Below are 19132 nucleotides of genomic sequence, written 5' to 3'. Positions count from 1 at the left end.
AGATCTTGTTTTTTTTACATGATCCATGAAACATATGACAAATCTGTTTGTTCAACGACAAACAAAGGCTGTGTGCACACGCTGCGGATTCTGCTGCGGTTCCGCAGCGGATTTGGCCGCTGCGGGTCCGCAGCAGTTTTTGCTGCAGTGTACAGTACCATTATTCCCTATGGGAATAAAAAAACACAGTGTAGACGGTGCGGACTTTTCCGTGCGGTTTTTCTGCAGTTTTGAAACCGCAGAAAGAATTGACATGTCAATTCTTTCTGCGGAATCCGCAGCGGTTTGCCATCTCCTCCATTGTGGAGATGGAAAACCGCAGAGCAATCCGCAGGTAAAACCGCAGGTCTTTTGACCTGCAGATTTACCTGCAGATTTTACAAAATACGAGCGGCCAAATCCGCACCCCATTCCGCAGCGTGTGCACGTAGCCTAATAATGAACATGTCAGGTTTTTGATAATTTCTTTATTTTTATTAAATAAGCACTTCCATAAATGTTTTTATCCTCTTAAAATATTGCAGTCATCATACTATACAGCACTGTGTACTTACAATTGCTCATTTTGCCTTTCTACCCAGCTAACCCTACTCTTACATTAGGTCTATGACATCAAATGATTAACAGACTAGCTGAATCCCTCTAAGTTCTATGTAGAAACAGGAAGTCTCAATTCCCAATACGAGTCATCACTAGAGCTACAATTCTACCTCAATGCAAAGTCCATGGCAGTGGGGAGGAGAGGAGCAGCTGAATCAGGAGTTTAAGAGGATGTGGAGCTGGGATGCCAGGAATTTGAAGTGAGGTAGAATTATAGTTCTAATGCTGACTCATGTAAGAAAAAGAGACTTCATGTTTCTACATAGAGCTTAACCTCTTAATGACAGCCAATACGTCTTTTAACTGACCTGAGATGTAAGAGAATAGCATCCCCATACAGGTGACAATCCAGCAGCTGTCGGCTGCACACTATAGCTGACAACTTGCTGCATCAGTAACGATCAGTGTTTGCATCGTCCAAATCTGTTTAACCCCCTTAGATGCTGCTGTCAATAGTTACTACATTATATAAATTGTTAACAGAGAGTGGGGGCTTCCTCTTTATCCCAATTGGTGTCATCAGATCATGATTGTGTGGTCCTGATGTTTGCCATGGCAATTCATGACCAAATAGTGGCCTTAAAGTCTGACATCTGTTGTAACCTGTTCAGAAGTTAGCGTCATTTAGGTCGTAAAAATACACATTTTCATTTCTGTCATGCCAGTTTGCATTAATTCCTGAAAATCACCTAAAGGTTTAATAAACTACCTCACTGCAGTTTTCAATATGTCAGGGGGTGCTGTTTTTAAAATGGTATCACTTTTGGGGGTTTCCCAATATATAGCACCCGCAAAGGCACTTCAAACATGGATAGGTCCCTAAAAAAATAAATTTTGCAAATTTCCTTGAAAAAATGAAAAATCACAGTAACATTTTTAAACCTCCTAAAATGCTAACAAAATAAAATAACATTTTACAAATGATGCTGATGTAAAGCAGACATGAGGGAAATGTTATTTATTAATGTTTTGCTGTGGTATAACTATCTGGATTAAATGGATAATCATTCAAAGTTTGAAAATTGCAATTTTTTTAACATTTTTTTCAGGTTTCTGATTTTTTTCATAAACACAAAATATATCAACCTAAATTTACCATTATCATAAAGTATAATGTGTCACGAAAAAACAGTCTGAAAATCACTGGGATTTGTTGAAGTGTTCCAGAGTTATTACCACATAAAGTGACACTGGTCAGATTTAAAACATTTGGCTCCGTCACTAAGGGGTTAAAAGGTTTCAGCTAGTCCGGTTTAATCATTTGAAGTCATAGACCTAATAGCAATTGTACTGCTTATTGCATAACTTTTATACTTTTACCTGGGCCACATTAATTATATCATATATGGTGGCAATTTTGTCCATTTTATTTGTGTACTGTCTATTCATACATAAATACAATACAGTCAATAATAAAATAGATTAATAGAATAAATACATTATTTTTATAATGTGTTGAGTAATATGCTATTTTGATAAAAAATATCCTTGTGCTAAAACACTATGAACAGCCGCTTTCCATCCTTACATTACATCTTTGAATGACTATTTGCCAGTTATACTGTAAGTCCCCCAGTAGGTTACCCTATTGTGGAAAGTACTCTACTCTGACCTTTCTATTTCTTTTATGGTTATAGCTGTTTTTTTGGAACGGCAGAATTGATGTGATTTACTAACGACAGGCAATCAAAAGCCAGATCTGTAGAATTCCAATTCTCGGTACCCCCTGGCAATGACATATGTCCTCGCTTTAACACTAAGCCCTATGATACCTCGAGGAAGTGATTTATTGATGGCATCTACATTGGTGTGGTTATGTTAAAGGGAACAGGTCTTAGTTGTGTTGGAAAGATTCAATATAACAACTTGATGTTTGTATGTATAGGAGTCCAGTGGGTGGTCCTACTCTGTGATTCACGACCTCTGCATGCTCAGTTATACAGGAAAGAGTCAATCAGTAAATAGGACCGCCCACTGGACTCCTAGGCATACAAACAACAGAAGTCAATGAATAAAATGAAAGGTTCACTGTCGCCTTTCCCAAAAAATGTACAATCTAATCAGCTCCTCAGCATAACATCCTGCCTTCTTATCAGATACCATTTTAAACATACTAAACACACTTAGCCACAATAGCACATTAGGCATAACCCTTCAAAACTAAAGTAAAAAACACACACACACACACACACACACACACACACACACACACACACACACACACACACACACACACACACACACACACACACACACACACTACCTAGGAGACTGGATCTCAGGTTAAGAAGGCACATATGCTATATATATTCTTAAAAGCACTGGCACTTTATTTTTTTTACCATATATAGTTCTGCATTGAGTATTTTATTTTCATCATCAGTGACACCTGAGAATTGAGAATCACATTTGTGCATTTTTTCAGTCATTTAGTCTGTATATACTCCCATTTAAACTTCTGCATAATATCTGTATGCTACAATTGAGTAATCCTTGCTTGTTTTTAATTTTTCAAATTTGATATGAATTTATAATAAACAGTGAATAATGCTTAGCTACTTACCGGTAGCAGTGTTTTTCGGAGACCATGACAGCACCATGAGAGGGGATCCGCCTTTCAGGGACAGGAAACCTACAGACATAAAAGGGCGGCACCTCTCTCCCACTTCAGTTGGATTACAGAGCATGAGAGGAACTCCCAAGTTAGTAGCAAAACATTCAACATTTTAAACCAAATACAATTTCCACATGTGCTTAAGCTTCAAGCCCAGAAGAGTGCTCACCCACACGTGAAAGGGAGGGAATGTAAGGGTGCTGTGATGGGCTCCGAAAAACACCGCTACCGGTAAGTAGCTAAGCATTTATTCGGTCTCCCATGACAGCACCCCAAGAGAATTACAGAGATGTAAAGAATCTAGGGAGGGACTACTGCCTCAAGCACCCTTCTCCCAAATGTGAGATCGGAGGAACCACCCAAATCCAGTCTATAATGTTTGAAGAACTTGGGTGGAGAAGACCACATAACCGCCTTACATATGTCCTCAATCAACACCTCCGACCTCTCCACCCAGGATGTCGCCACAGCTTGGGTGGAGAGGGTATTTAGGCTTTTCAAAACTGCAGAACCACTTGCTGTGTATGCCAAAGAAATTGCCTCCCTAATCCACCTGGCTAAGGTATTTTTGGAGACTATAAGCCCCTTCCTAACCCCCTGAAAGGACACAAAGATGTTTCCTTCTTCAAAGTGTTGGTTACTGAAATATAAGCAAGAAGACACCATCTAACATCTAATGAATGGAGTTTTCTTTCTTTTTGATTGGCCGGGTTAGAGCAAAAGGAAGTAAGGACTATTTCCTGCAGTCTGTGGAATTTGGAAGCCACTTTTGGCAGCTACAGGGGATCTGGCTTCAAAGCAGCCCTATTGTCCCTAAATTGGGTATATGGAGGCTGCCTAGACAGGGCCTGCATATCACTAACCCTCAGAGCCGATATCAGCGCAACTAAAAGGGCTGTCTTCAGAGATAAGAATTCTATTGGGGCTACCTAAATAAGTTTGAATGGAGCCTCAGTCAATGCTGTCAGCACTAGGTTCAAATCCCAAGGTACCAACTTCTGCTTAATGATGGGCCTAGATCTAGCCGCTGCTCTAACAAACCTGGATACCAAGTAATTGCCTGCTAGATCACAATTATACAGGGCTCCTAATGCCGACACCTGAACTTTAAGGGTGCTCGTGGCCAGACCCATCTCCAAGCCCTTCTGTAGGAATTCCAACATCTGGTTTATCTTAACTTTTCCCCCAATCTCCACCCCCGAGACTGACAGGAACTTTCTTCAGGTTCTGGTGTATATTCTAGTTGTGAATGCCTTCCTACATTTTAGCAAAGTTTCTACTAGGCCCTGAGAAAACCCTTTCTCCCTGAGCAGTGCCCTCTCAATCTCCATGCCGTCAGATGTAGGTTGGACACTCGTGGATGGAAGATCAGTCCCTGTGAGAGGAGATCTGGGAGCTCTGGGAGAACACACTGGTTGGTGACGGACATCTTTCTTAGCCAGGTAAACCACGGTCTTCTGGGCCAGAATGGAACTAAGAATCACAGATACCCTGTCTTCCTGTATCGTCCTTAGAACTAACAGAATCAGGGCTATCGGGGGAAAGGCATATGCAAGCTTGAAGTCCCATGGGATCAGGAGAGAATCCACAGCACGTGGATCTTCTCTGGAGTTTAAAGAACAAAACCGCTGCACTTTTCTGTTCCCCCTGTTGGCGAAAATATCTATGTCCAGGGACACCCACATCTGCACAATCTGGTTTAAGACAGCCTGATTCAACACCCATTCCCCCCCTGTCTGAGCTCGTTGAAGATAAAGAAAAAAAAAATTAAAAAAAATTAAAAAAAAATCGGCTCCGACGTTCTCTTTTCCTTTTATATGTAGGGATGTTAATGACAGCAGATGAGTTTTGGCCATCTAAAAAATACGATCCGTCACCTCCATGTAAGCCACAGTTACCTGATTGTCTGAGAACACTCTGACATGCCGACCCTGCAGGGATATAAGGAGCTCTCTTAATGCCCGCTCCACAGCTAACAGCTCCTTCAGGTTAGATGACGCATCCTGCTCAGAATGTGTCCACGCCCCCTGGAACCACACCTCCCCCATATGAGCCCACCAACCCTTGGGGCTAGCATCCATAGTAACAACTTGGGAGATATGGTTTACCTAGGTAACCCCTTTACAAAGGTTTGACAAGAGTAACCACCAACGCAGTGACTGTCCTCCCAGCTGACGATCATTATGTAACACATCCCACTGAGGGCCGTAGTATGGAATTGGGCCTAGCGAACAGCCGGAAAGCAAGAGGTGAGTGAGCCCAAAAGCGACATTGCCCCCCTCAGGGACATAGATGGATTATTTACAGCCCACAGCACTTGACGCCGAATACAGTCTACCTTTGACTATGGTAGTCGACATTCCTGAACCCCAGAGTCCAGGATGAGGCCTATGAACTCCTGCATCTTCAGGGGCTCCAACCGTAACTTCTTGATATTAATAAGCCACTCCAATTTTTCTAGAACAGACATTACCCCCTCCAACTGAGTAGTGCAGTGCTGGAGTGAATGGCCCACAATCAAAAAGTCATTCAGATAGGGGACCACCAGGATGTCCTGCTCATGAAGATGCGCCAAAACCTCTGCGATTACTTTAGTAAATACCCGAAGAGCAATGGCGAGGCTAAACGGAAGGGCTCTCAACTGGAAATGATTTATCATACCTCCCAGTGCCACTCTTAGGCTACTTTCACACATCCGGTGTGTGGGGTCCGGCGGCGTGCGGCGAAAAGCCGGGCCGCCGGATCCGGCCTGCAGCCGTGACACCGGATGTGTGTGCGGCGAGATGATACGGCTCGGACATTATTAAAGGAGCCGCAGGACAGAGGCAGCCAATGAGACAGCTGCTGAAAGGGAGGTGAGGGGAGGAGAGGATAGGAGAGGGGAGGGGAGGAGAGGGGAGGGGGGTGGAGAGAGAGAGACATGGGGGGGTTAACATTAGTGTCCAGGCAAGAGAATCTCTCTCTCTCTTGCTGGGCACTTGTGGGGTTAACCCCACAGAGAGATCTCTCTCTCTCACCCAGACACTGTGAGTGTTAACCCCACAAGTGCCCGGCGAGAGAGATCTCTCACAAGTGTCCGGGTGACAGAGAGAGATCTCTCTCTCTCTCGCCGGGCACTTGTGGGGTTAACATTCACAGAGTCCGGGCATGCGCTGCGGAAAAAGCCGGTCCGGCGCTGCAAAAAAACGTTACATGGAACGTTTTTTCTAGACGCCGGACAGGCTGCTTTTGCCGGATCAGGCAAAAACCGGATACGCCGCATAGGTATCCGGCGCGATGCGGCAATAATGAAACTGAATGGGGGAAAAACCGGATCCGGTGGCAACCGGCGCCGGATCCGGTTTTTACACTTTTCGCCGCATCGCGCCTGATGCTGAAAACCGGATGTGTGAAAGAGGCCTAAGATACTGCTGGAAATCTGCATGTATCAGAATGTGATAGTAGGCATCCATGAGATCTAACACTACTTTGAAGCAATCTTTAAAGAGTAGTCTTTTTGCTGACCTCACCGACTCCATTTTAAAGGAACGGAATCTATTCAGACGGCTCAGATTAATAATGGTCCGAAAGGAACCGTCTGGTTTCTTAATCAGGAAGAGGGGAGAATAGAACCCCTTACCTCTCTCTGACGCAGGAACGTCTATCAAGACTGCCTTCTGTCGTAGGTCATGGACCTCCAACTCCAATGCCTGTTGTTCTGCTGGTGAAGAATGAGTGGGAGTTAACATAAACCTGTCGTGAGGTATTTCCTGGAACTCAAACTTAAGACCTGTGCTGATGACAGCATGTATCCACTGTCTGAGATTTCTGACATGGCCGGGTAGAAGGCCAAAAGCCTGCCTCCACCTGGGCCGATAGTCATTGGGGTGGTTTCCGGCGATCCCGGGAGGAACCAAACATATATCCTCTACCTTTCTTTTTGTTGCTGTCCCATCTACTTTTATCCATAGATGACCTCCTACGGCTAGACCACCTCCTACTGAAGTCACGCCTATATTAAGGACCCGCTAAGCTAGGGAACTTCTTCTTGCTCTCCCCTGCCTTCTTCAATAGCTCATCCAATACTGGCCCAAACAGATGTACTCCTTCACGAGGGATACTGCACAACTTAGACCTGGCCTGGATATCCCCCGGCCAACACTTCAGCCATAGGGCCCTGCGTGCAGCATTAGAAAGGGCCGCAGTTCTCATTGCTAGCCTAAGTCCGCTGATGCATCCAATAAAAAAGCTGCAGCCCCTGGATCATGAGAAGGGAAGATGGGTTCTCGAGACGGTATCCTTTTTCCTTAAGCTGTTCCTCCAACCGGTCTAACCAGACCATTAACGACCTGGCTGTGCATTTGGCCGCCACTGCTGGTATAAGGGACCCTGCTGACGTTTCCCAGGTGCCCTTTAGAAAGACCTCTGCTTTCCTGTCCAACGGGTCCTTTAAATTCCCAATATCTTCGAATGGCAGTGAGGCCTTCCTGGATGCTTTAGCAACTGCTGCATCTAGCTTCGGGGCTTTATCCCACGAGGACGAGGCTGACTTCTCGAACGGGTATCTTCTCTTGAAGGCTGGAGGCAGAGACCATTTCCTCTCAGGCAATCAGTGAATTGATCTTATTTAGCGGAAAGGATCTGCGAACTTTCCGCTCCAGACCCCTAAACATCACATCCTGCATAGACCTCTTCGGCTGGGGCTCTACAAGACCCATCGTATTATTGACCGCCTTCACTAGCTGGTCCACTTGATCAAGCGGGAAGCAGGAACAGCCTGACCGGGCCTCTGAATATGAGTCGATGAATCTGAAACAATCTCCCCAGAGTCATTCTCAGACACTGACACCGGAGACCTGGGTCTTCTTTCCTTAACTCCTTTCTGACATGAGACGTACTATCCCGTCCACGGTACCTGGGCCCGTATGACTGGGGACGGGATAGTACGTCTAAGCGATCAGCGGTGCTCCCGAGGGGGGGGGGGGGCGCTGCTGATTGCGGCCGGGTGTCAGCTGATTATCACAACTGACACCCGGCACTGTGTCAAGGGTGGTCACGGACCGCCCACAGCAAAATAACCCCTGGCACACTGCGATCAAACATGATCGCAGTGTACTGGGGGATTAGAGAAGCATCGTCAGGGAGGGGGCTCCCTCCGTGCTTCCCTGAGACCCCCAGAGCAGCGCAATGTGCTGCTCTGCTCTGAGGGTCTCCCTCCCTGCAGGCCCCCGGATCGAAGATGGCCGCGGGGTCCTTTGGGGGCCTGCAGGGAGGCGGCCTCCTCAGTGCCTGCAGAGAGCAGAGTGCTGCGCAAACTGTCAGATCAGCGATCTGACACATTACAGTAATGTCACCCCCTGGGACAATAAAATCAAGCAAAAAAAAAAAAAAGTGTAAAAATAATTTATAAAAAATCCCTAAATAAATTTAAAAAAAAAAAAAAATTCCCTAATATACTCATTTTTAGGAAATAAAAAAAAAACAAATAATAAAAGTACACATATTTAGTATCGCCGCGTCCGTAACGACCCGCACTATAAAACTGTCCTACTTGTTAACCCCTTTAGTGAACCCCTTAAAAAATAAAAAACAAAGCAAAAGACAATGCTTTATCATCATACCGCCGAACACAAAGTGCAATAACGCGCAATCAAAAAGACGGATATAACCATGGTACAGCTGAAAACGTCATCTTGTCCCGCAAAAAATGAGCCGCCACACAGAGTCATCAGCAAAAAAATAAAGTTGTAGCTTGCAGAATAAAGCGATGCAAAAATAATTATTTTTTATATAAAATTGTCTTCATTGCATAAAAGCGCCAAAACATATAAAAACGACATAATTGAGGTATCGCTGTAATCGTACTGACCCGAAGAATAAAATCGCTTTATCAATTTTATCACACACAGAATGGTGTAAACGCACCTCCAAAAGAAATTCAGGAAATGCTGGTTTTTGTTCATTTTTCGTCCCAAAAATCGGAATAAAAGCGATCAAAAAATGTCACGTGCCTGAAAATGGTACCAATAAAAACGTCAACTCGTCCCGCAAAAAATAAGACCTGTGGGTCAAAATACGGAAAAATTATAGCTCTCAATATGTGGTGATGCAAAAACTATTTTTACAATAAAAAGCTTCTTTTAGAGTGTGGCAGCCGCCAAACATAAAAACCAGCCATAAATAGTAAATCAAACCCCCCTTTATCACCCCCTTAGTTAGGGAAAAATAATAAAATTAAAAAAAATGTATTTATTTACATTTTCCCATTAGAGTTAGGGCTAGGGTTGGAGTTAGAATTGGGGGGTTTCCACTGTTTAGGCACATCAGGTGCTCTCCAAAAGCAACATGGCGTCTGATCTCAATTCCAGCCAATTCTGCGTTGAAAAAGTCAAATGGTGCTCCGTCCCTTCCAAGCTCTGCAATGCGCTCAAACAGTGGTTTACCCCCACATATGGGGTATCAGCCTACTCAGGACAAATTGCACAACAACTTTTGGGGTCCAATTTCTCCTGTTACCTTTGGGAAAATAAAAAAATTAGGGGCAAAAGATATCATTTTTATGGAAAAAAATGGTTTTTTTTATTTTTATGGCTCTACGTTATAAACTTCTGTGAAGCACTTGGGGGTTCAAAATGCTCACCACACATGTAGATAAATTCATTGAGGGGTCTAGTTTCCAAAATGGGGTCACTTGTGGGGGTTTCCATAGTTTAGGCACATCAGGGGCTCTCCAAAGGCAACATGACACCCGCAGACCATTCCATCAAAGTCTGCATTCTAAAACGTCACTACTTCCCTTCCGAGCCCTGACGTGTGCCCATACAGTAGTTTTCTCCCACATATGGGATATCAGCGTACTCAGGACAAATTGGACAACTTTTGGGGTCCAATTTCTCCTGTTACCCTTGGAAAATAAAGAAATTGGGGACTAAAAGATCATGTTTGAGGAAAAAATATGATTTTTTAATTGTACGGCTGTACGTTATAAACTTCTGTGAAGCCCTTGGAGGTTCAAAGTTCTCACCACACATCTAGATAAGTTCCTTGGGGGGGTCTAGTTTCCAAAATTGGGTCATTTGTGGGGAGTTTCCACTGTTTTGGCACATCAGGGGCTTTCCAAACGCGACATGGCGTCCGATCTCCATTCCAGCCAAAAAAGTCAAATGGCGCTACTTCCCTTCCGAGCTCTGCCATGCGCCAAAATAGTCGTTTACGCCCACATATGGGGTATCAGCGTACTCAGGACAAATTGCACAATAACTTTTGGGGTCCTGTTACCCTTGGGAAAATAAAAATTGGGGGTGAAAAGATCATTTTTGTGGAAAAGATATGATTTTTTAATTGTACGGCTGTACGTTATAAATTTCTGTGAAGCCCTTGGGGGTTCAAAGTTCTCACCACATATCTAGGTAAGTTCCTTGGGGGGGTCTATTTTCCAAAATGGGGTCACTTGTGGGAGGTTTCCACTGTTTAGGCACATCAGGGGCTCTCCAAACGTGACAAGGCGGGCGTCCGATCTGAATTCCAGCCAATTTTGCAGTGAAAAAGTCAAACGGCGCTCCTTCCCTTCTGAGCTCTGCAATGCGCCGGAACAGTGGTTCCCCCCACATATCAGGTATCAGCATACTCAGGACAAATTACACAATAACTTTTGCAGTCCAATTACTCCTGCTACCCTCTGTAAAATTTAAAAAAAAAAAAAAAATCTACTCTTTTGACTAGATCTCGTGTCACCAACACGACCAACTGCTGTCACACTACGTGATCGTTGCTGGGTGACTTTCATGTGGGGCTTCTCCATCTGCTGCTGCTTTGGTGATTGCTGCAGTATCTGCTACTCTGGTGCCTCCATATTTGGATACATGGGCCTAGAAGCACCTGGCACCCACCATGGCCTCCTTAAGTAGTTCCACTCCCCTTTGGTACCGCCCTACCGGTCAGGGGCCAGCAGGATTTCCATGTGGCCTGCCTGGTACTACTCTGCAGGTCGCTGGGCATGCTCCCCCCCCCCACGACTGCACCCCCGGCCTGCACGCGGTATCCAACATCCGGCCCAGTCCTTGCTGCACCGGTCCCATCAGCGGCTTCTGGCCTCGACGAACCGCCTCGGACCGCGCCCCCCGACTCACCGCCACGGCCCTCTTTATAGGGGCGTCACCAAGGCCCGTCCCCAACAGCCACTGCGCATGAACCCGACCGCGTCACGCCACGGCTGCGTCACCAAGGCTCCGCCCCCGGCCGCATCACCGAGGAAGTGCCCTGGTAATCGGACACGCATCACAGCCCTCCACTGCCAGAACCACCGCGCCAGCCCCCAGAGAAAGACTGCCGCGAGCCTGGCACAGCCCCAGGAGACAGACACCCCCCTTTGCAGCGCATACTTAACTGCACCTGCGGCGATCGACCATTAACAAGCTCGCTCTCCTCCCCGGAGGCTGCTTTTTCTGCTGTCGCCTACATGTGCAGTCCCCCTGCACTGTGGCACTTCCAGCACACACGACAGGCTGAGGCAGAGGACCCCCCGCTGCCTGAGTTGACCTGCCGGGCCTGGGCACATCTTCAATCTTGTCAGGCACAGGAAACCAACTGATGTGGGAGAGAGGTGCCACCCTTTTATGTCTGTAGGTTTCCTGTCCCTGAATGGCAGATCCCCTCTCTCATGGTGCTGTCATGGGAGACCGAATAATTAAGAATATATTTAGCGTATGTGGCTTCTTAACTTGAGATCCAATATTCCAGGTAGTGTTTTTTGACCAGTTTTCAACATATGTTTCTTTTCAACATGTTGCATTGAAAATGAATGAGTTGTGGTGTTTTACCTGTCTACCCAAGTCTGATTAAGGAGGGTGCCAACAAAAAGTCAAATGATGCCACATACAAATACCAGACGATATTGTTTTAGAGGGGTGAACTACCTGAATTATCCCAAGCAACCAAGAAATCAAAACTCAGAGGTTTTTTCTCAGTCAAGGCCCACCTCACACGCTGGAACTTTTTACTATCTGGTGACATGGCACTGTCTGTCAGATCAATTGTAATAACTGCAAAATGAAGGGAAAAGGTTACTAGTGAAGCAGAACGAATGCACAGGTCCAGTAACAGACAATAAGCACACTCCTGAAACTTACTATATCGCAAGGCATGTTTCCCCGAATATAGAGAGGGCTTGCCCTGCAGACCCAACTCTTCATAGGTGTCTTTATTTACAGAGATAATCAGCTTTCCTACGGGAAAAAAATATCACTGAATATGCAGATGGTGCACAATGCAGTTTGAAATTTAGAAATCTCTATAATTATTATCCAGTAATATGTGCTGTATCAGGAAAGGGCACAAGAACATTGCAATGTGCAACATTTAGAAACAGATTAAAATGAACAGTATATGCCGATCACTTATGTCTGGTTTCAATTTTCTTCACATTCAAATGCTGATGATTTGAAGAAGGTTAAATGCGTTTTCTGGTTTCAGAAAAGTAGTGTCCCTGATGCTGTTTGTAGCAAAAAACAAAATACAAAAACACTTTACTCACCCTCCCCGAGGTTAACATTTTGTTACTGTCGATGCAGACATGGCAATGTAGCCGGGGTGGGCGACTAAAGAACGTTTGCTTTTTTACATGTCAGCACAGATCACTGGGTGGCGCTCACAACAATACGTCACTGACAACCATAGAGGTCTCCGATGTTTACCCTAGACACCAGCGTGCACTGCAGGCAGGGCGGGAGGTGGAGGCAGAGCGGCGCACAGACCGGAGTAGCTCTGCTATCTGCTACTCCAGTCTGTCAGACCGAAGTAGCAGATAGCAATGCTACGACCGGCCTGTCTGCGCCGCTCTGCCTCCACCTCCCGCCCTGCCTGCAGTGCACGCTGGTATCTAGGGTAAACATCAGGTTTCTAAGGGCCCTTAGAAACCCGATGTTTACATTGGTAACCAGTGTGCTCGCTGGTCTTGATCGCTGGAGGGGCTCTCTATGTGACAGCTCACCAGCGATCAGCTAACAATGTCCCAGCGATCCCATCCATGTCGGATCGTTGGTGGGATCGCTGGGACATCGTTATGTGTAATGGTACCTTAAGTCTACAATAAAGAGAAAACTTAATGAGAGCAAATACAGAGGGTTCATCACAAGGTGCAAATCATTAATCAGCCTTAAAAATAGAAAGGCCAGATTAGACTTTACCAAAACATCTAAAGAAGCCAGGCAGTCATTGCCTGCAAAAGATTCTCTACAAGTATTAAAAATGAACATCATGAAAATTGGATTACTGTCCAAATATTTCTGGACCTAACTATGCCTTTATATGCAAAACACAATGCAAAACCCCGTGGTTGTTCCCTCCCGGGGAAAGACCTGGCTAGTCATTGCTTGCGTTGAGAAACATGTGATGGTGTCTCCGCGGCTTGTGTTTTGCATATATTTACATATTTCCCATAAGGGATGGGGGCATTGCCCTAGAATCACTGCGTTGAGAAACATGTGATGGTGTCCCCGCAGTGTTGGATGTTGATCTCCATGAGTTCATTCATCCTCATTTTCACTATGTCTTTGGCATAAATATTAACGGACAACAGTGCCAATCAGAAAATGCTGTAAAAAACGCACAAAACATATAAAGAAAAGAAAACCGATCAAATAGTCCACGAGTCACTCCAATTTAAGGAATAAACACTATTAGGGATCAAACTGGCATACAGTGGATGTACAAACAGAAAAAGGATGCAAACGCAAGTGTAGATACTGGGTAGATATAATTATAAAAACATTTTTGAAGAGGGGTATATAGTTCAATGCAGGCATATGATCAATAGTTGGTTTCCCACTTACACGTGAAATAATGACATATGGAATATGGAAAGCCGTGGGTTATATAATGGACAATGCATGTATATAACAATGAGTGTATAGATATAGGCAAAATCAATTATATAGTGTGCATGCTTCTACTGTCCAATTTTGTCCATGCATAAACCATAAGGTGAAGACAACACTGTCAAACACATCAGAAATAGATCACTATTATAAAAGACAGTACATACTGTATAGGGAGAACATCCCTAGTATGATTAGTGTCCAACCTGACGCACGTTTCGTCAAAAGCCTTCACCTGTGATGATGTATGCCCTCTGTACACATCCTCTTGATCTCTTAAAATATATATTCCTTAATTGGAGAGACTCATGGAATATTTGGTCGGTTTTCTTGGTATATAAAACAAGACTAGAATTTCGTGTTCCCTTGTGTCCACAATTCAGTTCTAAACTTGGTAGGAAATAAATAGATACCTGTTGGCAGAACTGCAGCAACATTATCTTGATCAATTCTTGTGTTATATGAAAGTGCATAAAACAAGCCTAGAAAAAAAACACATACATGTATAAAAACAATGAAAAGTTATCAAAAGCTGTTAGCACTCATTTATCCATTCTTGTGTCACAGTATGTGATTTAAAGACTGGCCGCAGGGCTCCTAACCCAAACTCAAAAGCCTCATGGGCATATATGATGCTGTGAAGTTTGGGTTAAGAGACCCGTGGCTAGTCTGTGAATCGCAATCCTTACTCAGACACTTGTGTGTGAATCCAGTACAACACATTAATTTGAACATGAGATTGCATGCTACCAACTGTAAAAAAAATACAACTACCCCATTCTCATAATCTACGGAGGTCCCAGCACACAAACTACCAGCATGTCAAATATTGTATTTACCGTATTTTGCAGATTAAAAAATGCACCGGATTGTAAGACGTGTCTACATTTTAGATGAGGAAAATAGGAAAAAAATGTGGTCATGAGCTGTCAATGATGTGAGTGGGGTGATCCGCTGCTGACACTTATGGAGGGTAATGTCTCCCATCCTGATATATATGTCCCCCAACATGCAGCACAAAGAAATATTCACTGCACGGTGAATATTCATTTTTCTTAATAGCGGACACACATGATCGCCCAGCTGCTGCAGGAAGCCAACTGCAGCAGCTAACACGAGTGCCAGCACCTGTGTGTACCCTAACGGGTGCTAAAGAGCTTGAATCAATAGAAGACGATCTACAGTATACATTTGGAGATTTTCATGATATATACTGTAACGTTGTTATAGAAGACCATCCACCAAATATAGGCAGAAAGTGTGTTCTTTCAGTCTTTGGTCGGTATGCAACTGCATACGATTTATTTAATGGAATAGGAAAACAGCAGTGAACTTTCTCACCCAGAAGGCCGCTGCCAAGATATGTATACAAGCGGTACAAGTTTCTTTTCAGTTGGTCCTTATTGTGGACATATACCTTGGCATCCATCCTGACTGATACACTGCGATGTTCATATCTTCTGAGCATACACCAGTCCTTAAGGGGGTTTTACACATAGCGATATCGCTAGCAATATCGCTAAAGCGTCACCGATTTTGTGACGCAGCAGCGATATTACTAGCGATATCGCTACATGTGATACTTACCTTCGACTGGCTCCCCCGCTGGTTATCGGTGATCGCGCGAGATCGGCCTGGTCCATTTCTCGTCGTCGGCTCCATGGACGCAGGCAGAAGACGGACACCCTCGCCGCGTCTGAAAGGTAAGACCGACCGCCGCTGCATCACTGGTGAGATCTGCCGGTGTGGCAGCTCACTAGCGACCATTTAGCAACGCACCAGCGATCCTGACCGGGTCGTATCATGGTCGGGATCGCTGGTGCATCGCTAAATGTAAAGGGGACCTTAGAACGTTAGCCGAATGGAGAGCACAGGTAGGGTGGTAGACAGAGATTAGGTAAACAATGTAAGTAGGTGCAGACATGTGGGTAGCTTTGTCAGCGAGAGTGAGAAGTGTACGAGATATTTTGTAGAGGATAGGAAACCAGTGCAAACTGAAGTCATCTCTTTAATGGCTGGACAAAAATATAAGCCTGGCTGCTGCATTCAGGATAGAATGGAGATGGAAGAATTTAAGTGGACCAGGTGAGAAGAGGTTGGATTCTGGTAAGGTTTCTGAGGTAAAGTTGACATCAGGGAGTGAATGACTTAATATATGGAGAAAAGGAAAGACTCCAAAATGAGGAAGAAAGGGAAATAACCCTAAAACAGGTTGCGAGTTGGACAGGAGTTATGGTGGAGCGACCCAGAGAAATGGAAATGTCATGCTTAGGTAGTTAACAAGAAGTTCAGCTCTAGATAGAGAGATTAATTGTAGCCGAAATGTTGCCACACCACGAGGACCAATAAAGTTCACCTGATTTTTGATAAAATGGAGTGTTGCCAGCTATTTCCACTTTTATATTATTTTGCAAACAAGGGATTTTTTGCATGGGAGGCCTTGCACCCGTTGTGCTTATATTTAACGTTCACCGTAGTTCAAATTCAGCGCAGTGAAATACTCCCGATGAACTCACCTCTGCAAAGTGAGACTTTTTCTCACTGTGCTAGCAGTGATCTCACCGGATGGAGGTCACCGCAGTTCATTGGACCGGCTGGGAACACAGCTTCAGTGACCTGCGGTAACCTCAATGAGGTCACCGCTGCTCACTGATGCTGCGTCCCAACAGCAGCTCATTCATCAGTGGTTCTCAGCCTGGACTGTCGCATCTTGGCACCGTCCAGGTTGAAAACTATTAATCCCCAGACATGGATTATGGCACGGGACAGAATGTCAAACAGAAAAATTGCTTTTTTTAGTTTTTGTTTTATTACAGAAGACTAGGGATTCAATGGAACGGGTGTTAGGTGAGTATAACTGCATTTGCTATTTTTAAATAATAAAATAAGTGTTTTTTGTTTTTATTTCAAATAAAAGCCTTTATTCTTGTTGTGAGTTTAATTACAATATAACTATAGGATTAGGAATGGATAGGTGCCTTATAGACGCCTCTCCATTACTAACCTGTGGGCTTGATGTCACTGGGCAATATAAAGGTGACATTAACCCCACAAATATGAGCCCCACTTGCCACCGCTACAGGACAAGAGGGAAGAGCCAGGCAAAGCGCCAGAATTGGTGCATTTAATAGATGCGCCTTTTCTGGGTGGCTGTGAGCTGCTATATTTAGGCTGGAGAGGGGCCAATAACTATGGCCCCTTACTAGCCTGAAAACACCAGCCCCCAGCTTTCTGCTTTAGCAAAGATGGTTGTCAAAAATAGGGTAGGGACCCCATTAAGTTTTTTTATATATAGTTTTTTTTTATTCAAATAATTACAAAAAAACAGTGCCAATCAGAAGCAGTGTTTGACGTGCTGTCAAGCACATGACAGCGTGACAAACACCCGGTGTTTGGGGGGGGGGGCCCGAACTCTAACAGTAACACAGACTTCCTGGTGAAGTACATATTTGATGTCCATGCCCGAACAGTAGGTGTTCGTTGCAGAAGCTGAATTTTACTGTTTGGGTTTGCCCATCTCTAATGGCATGTTTTAAAAGAGAAGGGCAGCGAAGCGATGATGAGCTGCTGAAGTCACCTTAACACGGCATTCAACCACCAGCCATGTTGCTGCTTGAATTGTTAGGTCTTTCTTCCAATGTAAATACAGACCACGGAGTGGCCTACACTGGATCCAGGAAAGAACTGGTATGGGAGTATTACCTTATTTAATATTTTCAACTAGATCAATCCACTTGTAACATTTTAGTTATGCCCAAAATGGCCTCTTTTTTAGTTAGGTGGGTAATAACTGCTGGGGAGAGGGACTGGAGGAGGTGAGAGAAGATAGGGTCGCTAGTGCAGGTAGTAGAGTGAGAAGAAGAAGGGCCTGGAATCTACTTTGACAGGTCCAAAAGATGGAAAGTGAATTGGATGAACTGAGTAAAGGGAAAAGGAAAAATTTATGCCATTAGGGGCTATTTTTTAGATAATTTCCTGAAGGATATTGTCACATTTTCTTTAAAGTTAATAGTCAGATCTTCAGCCCTGGAGGTTGGTGATGGGGCTTGTACTTTAGGACTAAGGAAGGAGTGAAAAGTATCAGTCATTTTAGATTGTCGAATAGTTAGGTGGTTTGAGTTATGAAGTAAGCTTGTTTGGAAAAGCGAAGGTCAAAGTTATGGATAAATCACGAGCTTATAGCAATGTCCAGCACTTTGAGAGCACTGCTGAAGATAATGTTTATGTGTCAGGGTTGCAGAAGTCTATGCCCAGTTGTTCTGTGTGTAGGAGGTGCTGCTTCTCTGAGGACACACGAGAATCTTATTATAATGTGTTGCAGCTAAACTGTACAAGAAGGGAGGATATAAGGTACAATGAAGACTGTAAATTCTTCATAAACTGATGGGTGTTAAGGGTATGAAGATTTCTATGTATGCAGTATCGGTCCTAATTGGAATGACAAATGATAACAGAAAGGGAAACAAGGTTGTAGTCGTATAGTGGGTGTTAGCAAAGTCATAAAAATGCATGTATGTAAGCCACTTTATACCACAGGTATAAATAAAAGGTCCTTATGTCTTGGTTACCATATGGAAGTAGAAGTTGTACCAGAGTTATCACCGTGGAACTCCCGCTGTAACAGACTGCCATTATCCCGCTGCAACAGCTAGAATCAAGGTTAACTTTGATTCTGGTCATTTCAACCAACTAGACGTTGAGGTCAATAGTGATCACCTATAGCCCCCAACCCCTCCTTCCTTCCGATTGTACAAATAGCAACCAATCAGCACTAGTGACCATTTAGTGGTTTGTTCTGCAGTCTACACTGTTATTCCTGTATTTTCTACAAAGAGATAACAGTGCGTTTGAACAAGCACAAGACTCTGATGGACAGTGAGAGCCATGATGCTGGGGGCTGAGGGACTGCGATTAGTGATGTGCGAATGTGCTCTGATAAGGTGCTATCAGAGAATGCCTGTGTGCTAACCGAGCAACTTCAGCATGCTCAAAAAATACATGTCTCGTGGCTATAATAACAAACAGGCAATCCCTGCAGGTGTTGTGGCTGTCTATCAGCGGCGAG

At 44.3% G+C, this 19132-nt stretch overlaps 1 protein-coding gene across 2 annotated transcripts in view; it reads right to left on the bottom strand.

Moving 5' to 3' along the window:
* The window catches only part of RPP40 (ribonuclease P/MRP subunit p40), a 56812-nt gene that overhangs the window by 19684 nt on the left and 17996 nt on the right, over nt 1-19132 (bottom strand). For both annotated transcript variants that reach the window (XR_012230673.1, XM_073567416.1), the window contains exons 3-5: nt 14481-14549; nt 12322-12417; nt 12109-12234 (exon numbers count right to left, since the gene is read on the bottom strand). Coding sequence is in view for 1 of the 2 variants with exons in the window: in XM_073567416.1 (XP_073423517.1) it covers nt 12109-12234; nt 12322-12417; nt 14481-14549 (291 nt within the window). In the remaining variant the exon portion in view is untranslated. The remainder of the gene's footprint in view (nt 1-12108; nt 12235-12321; nt 12418-14480; nt 14550-19132) is intronic.

This window comes from Dendrobates tinctorius, unplaced genomic scaffold, assembly GCF_039654945.1.
Source record: "Dendrobates tinctorius isolate UK_male_01 unplaced genomic scaffold, ASM3965494v1 ptg000004l, whole genome shotgun sequence".
NCBI classification, from domain to species: Eukaryota; Metazoa; Chordata; class Amphibia; order Anura; family Dendrobatidae; genus Dendrobates; species Dendrobates tinctorius.
This window is presented reverse-complemented; position numbering and strand designations above follow the sequence as displayed.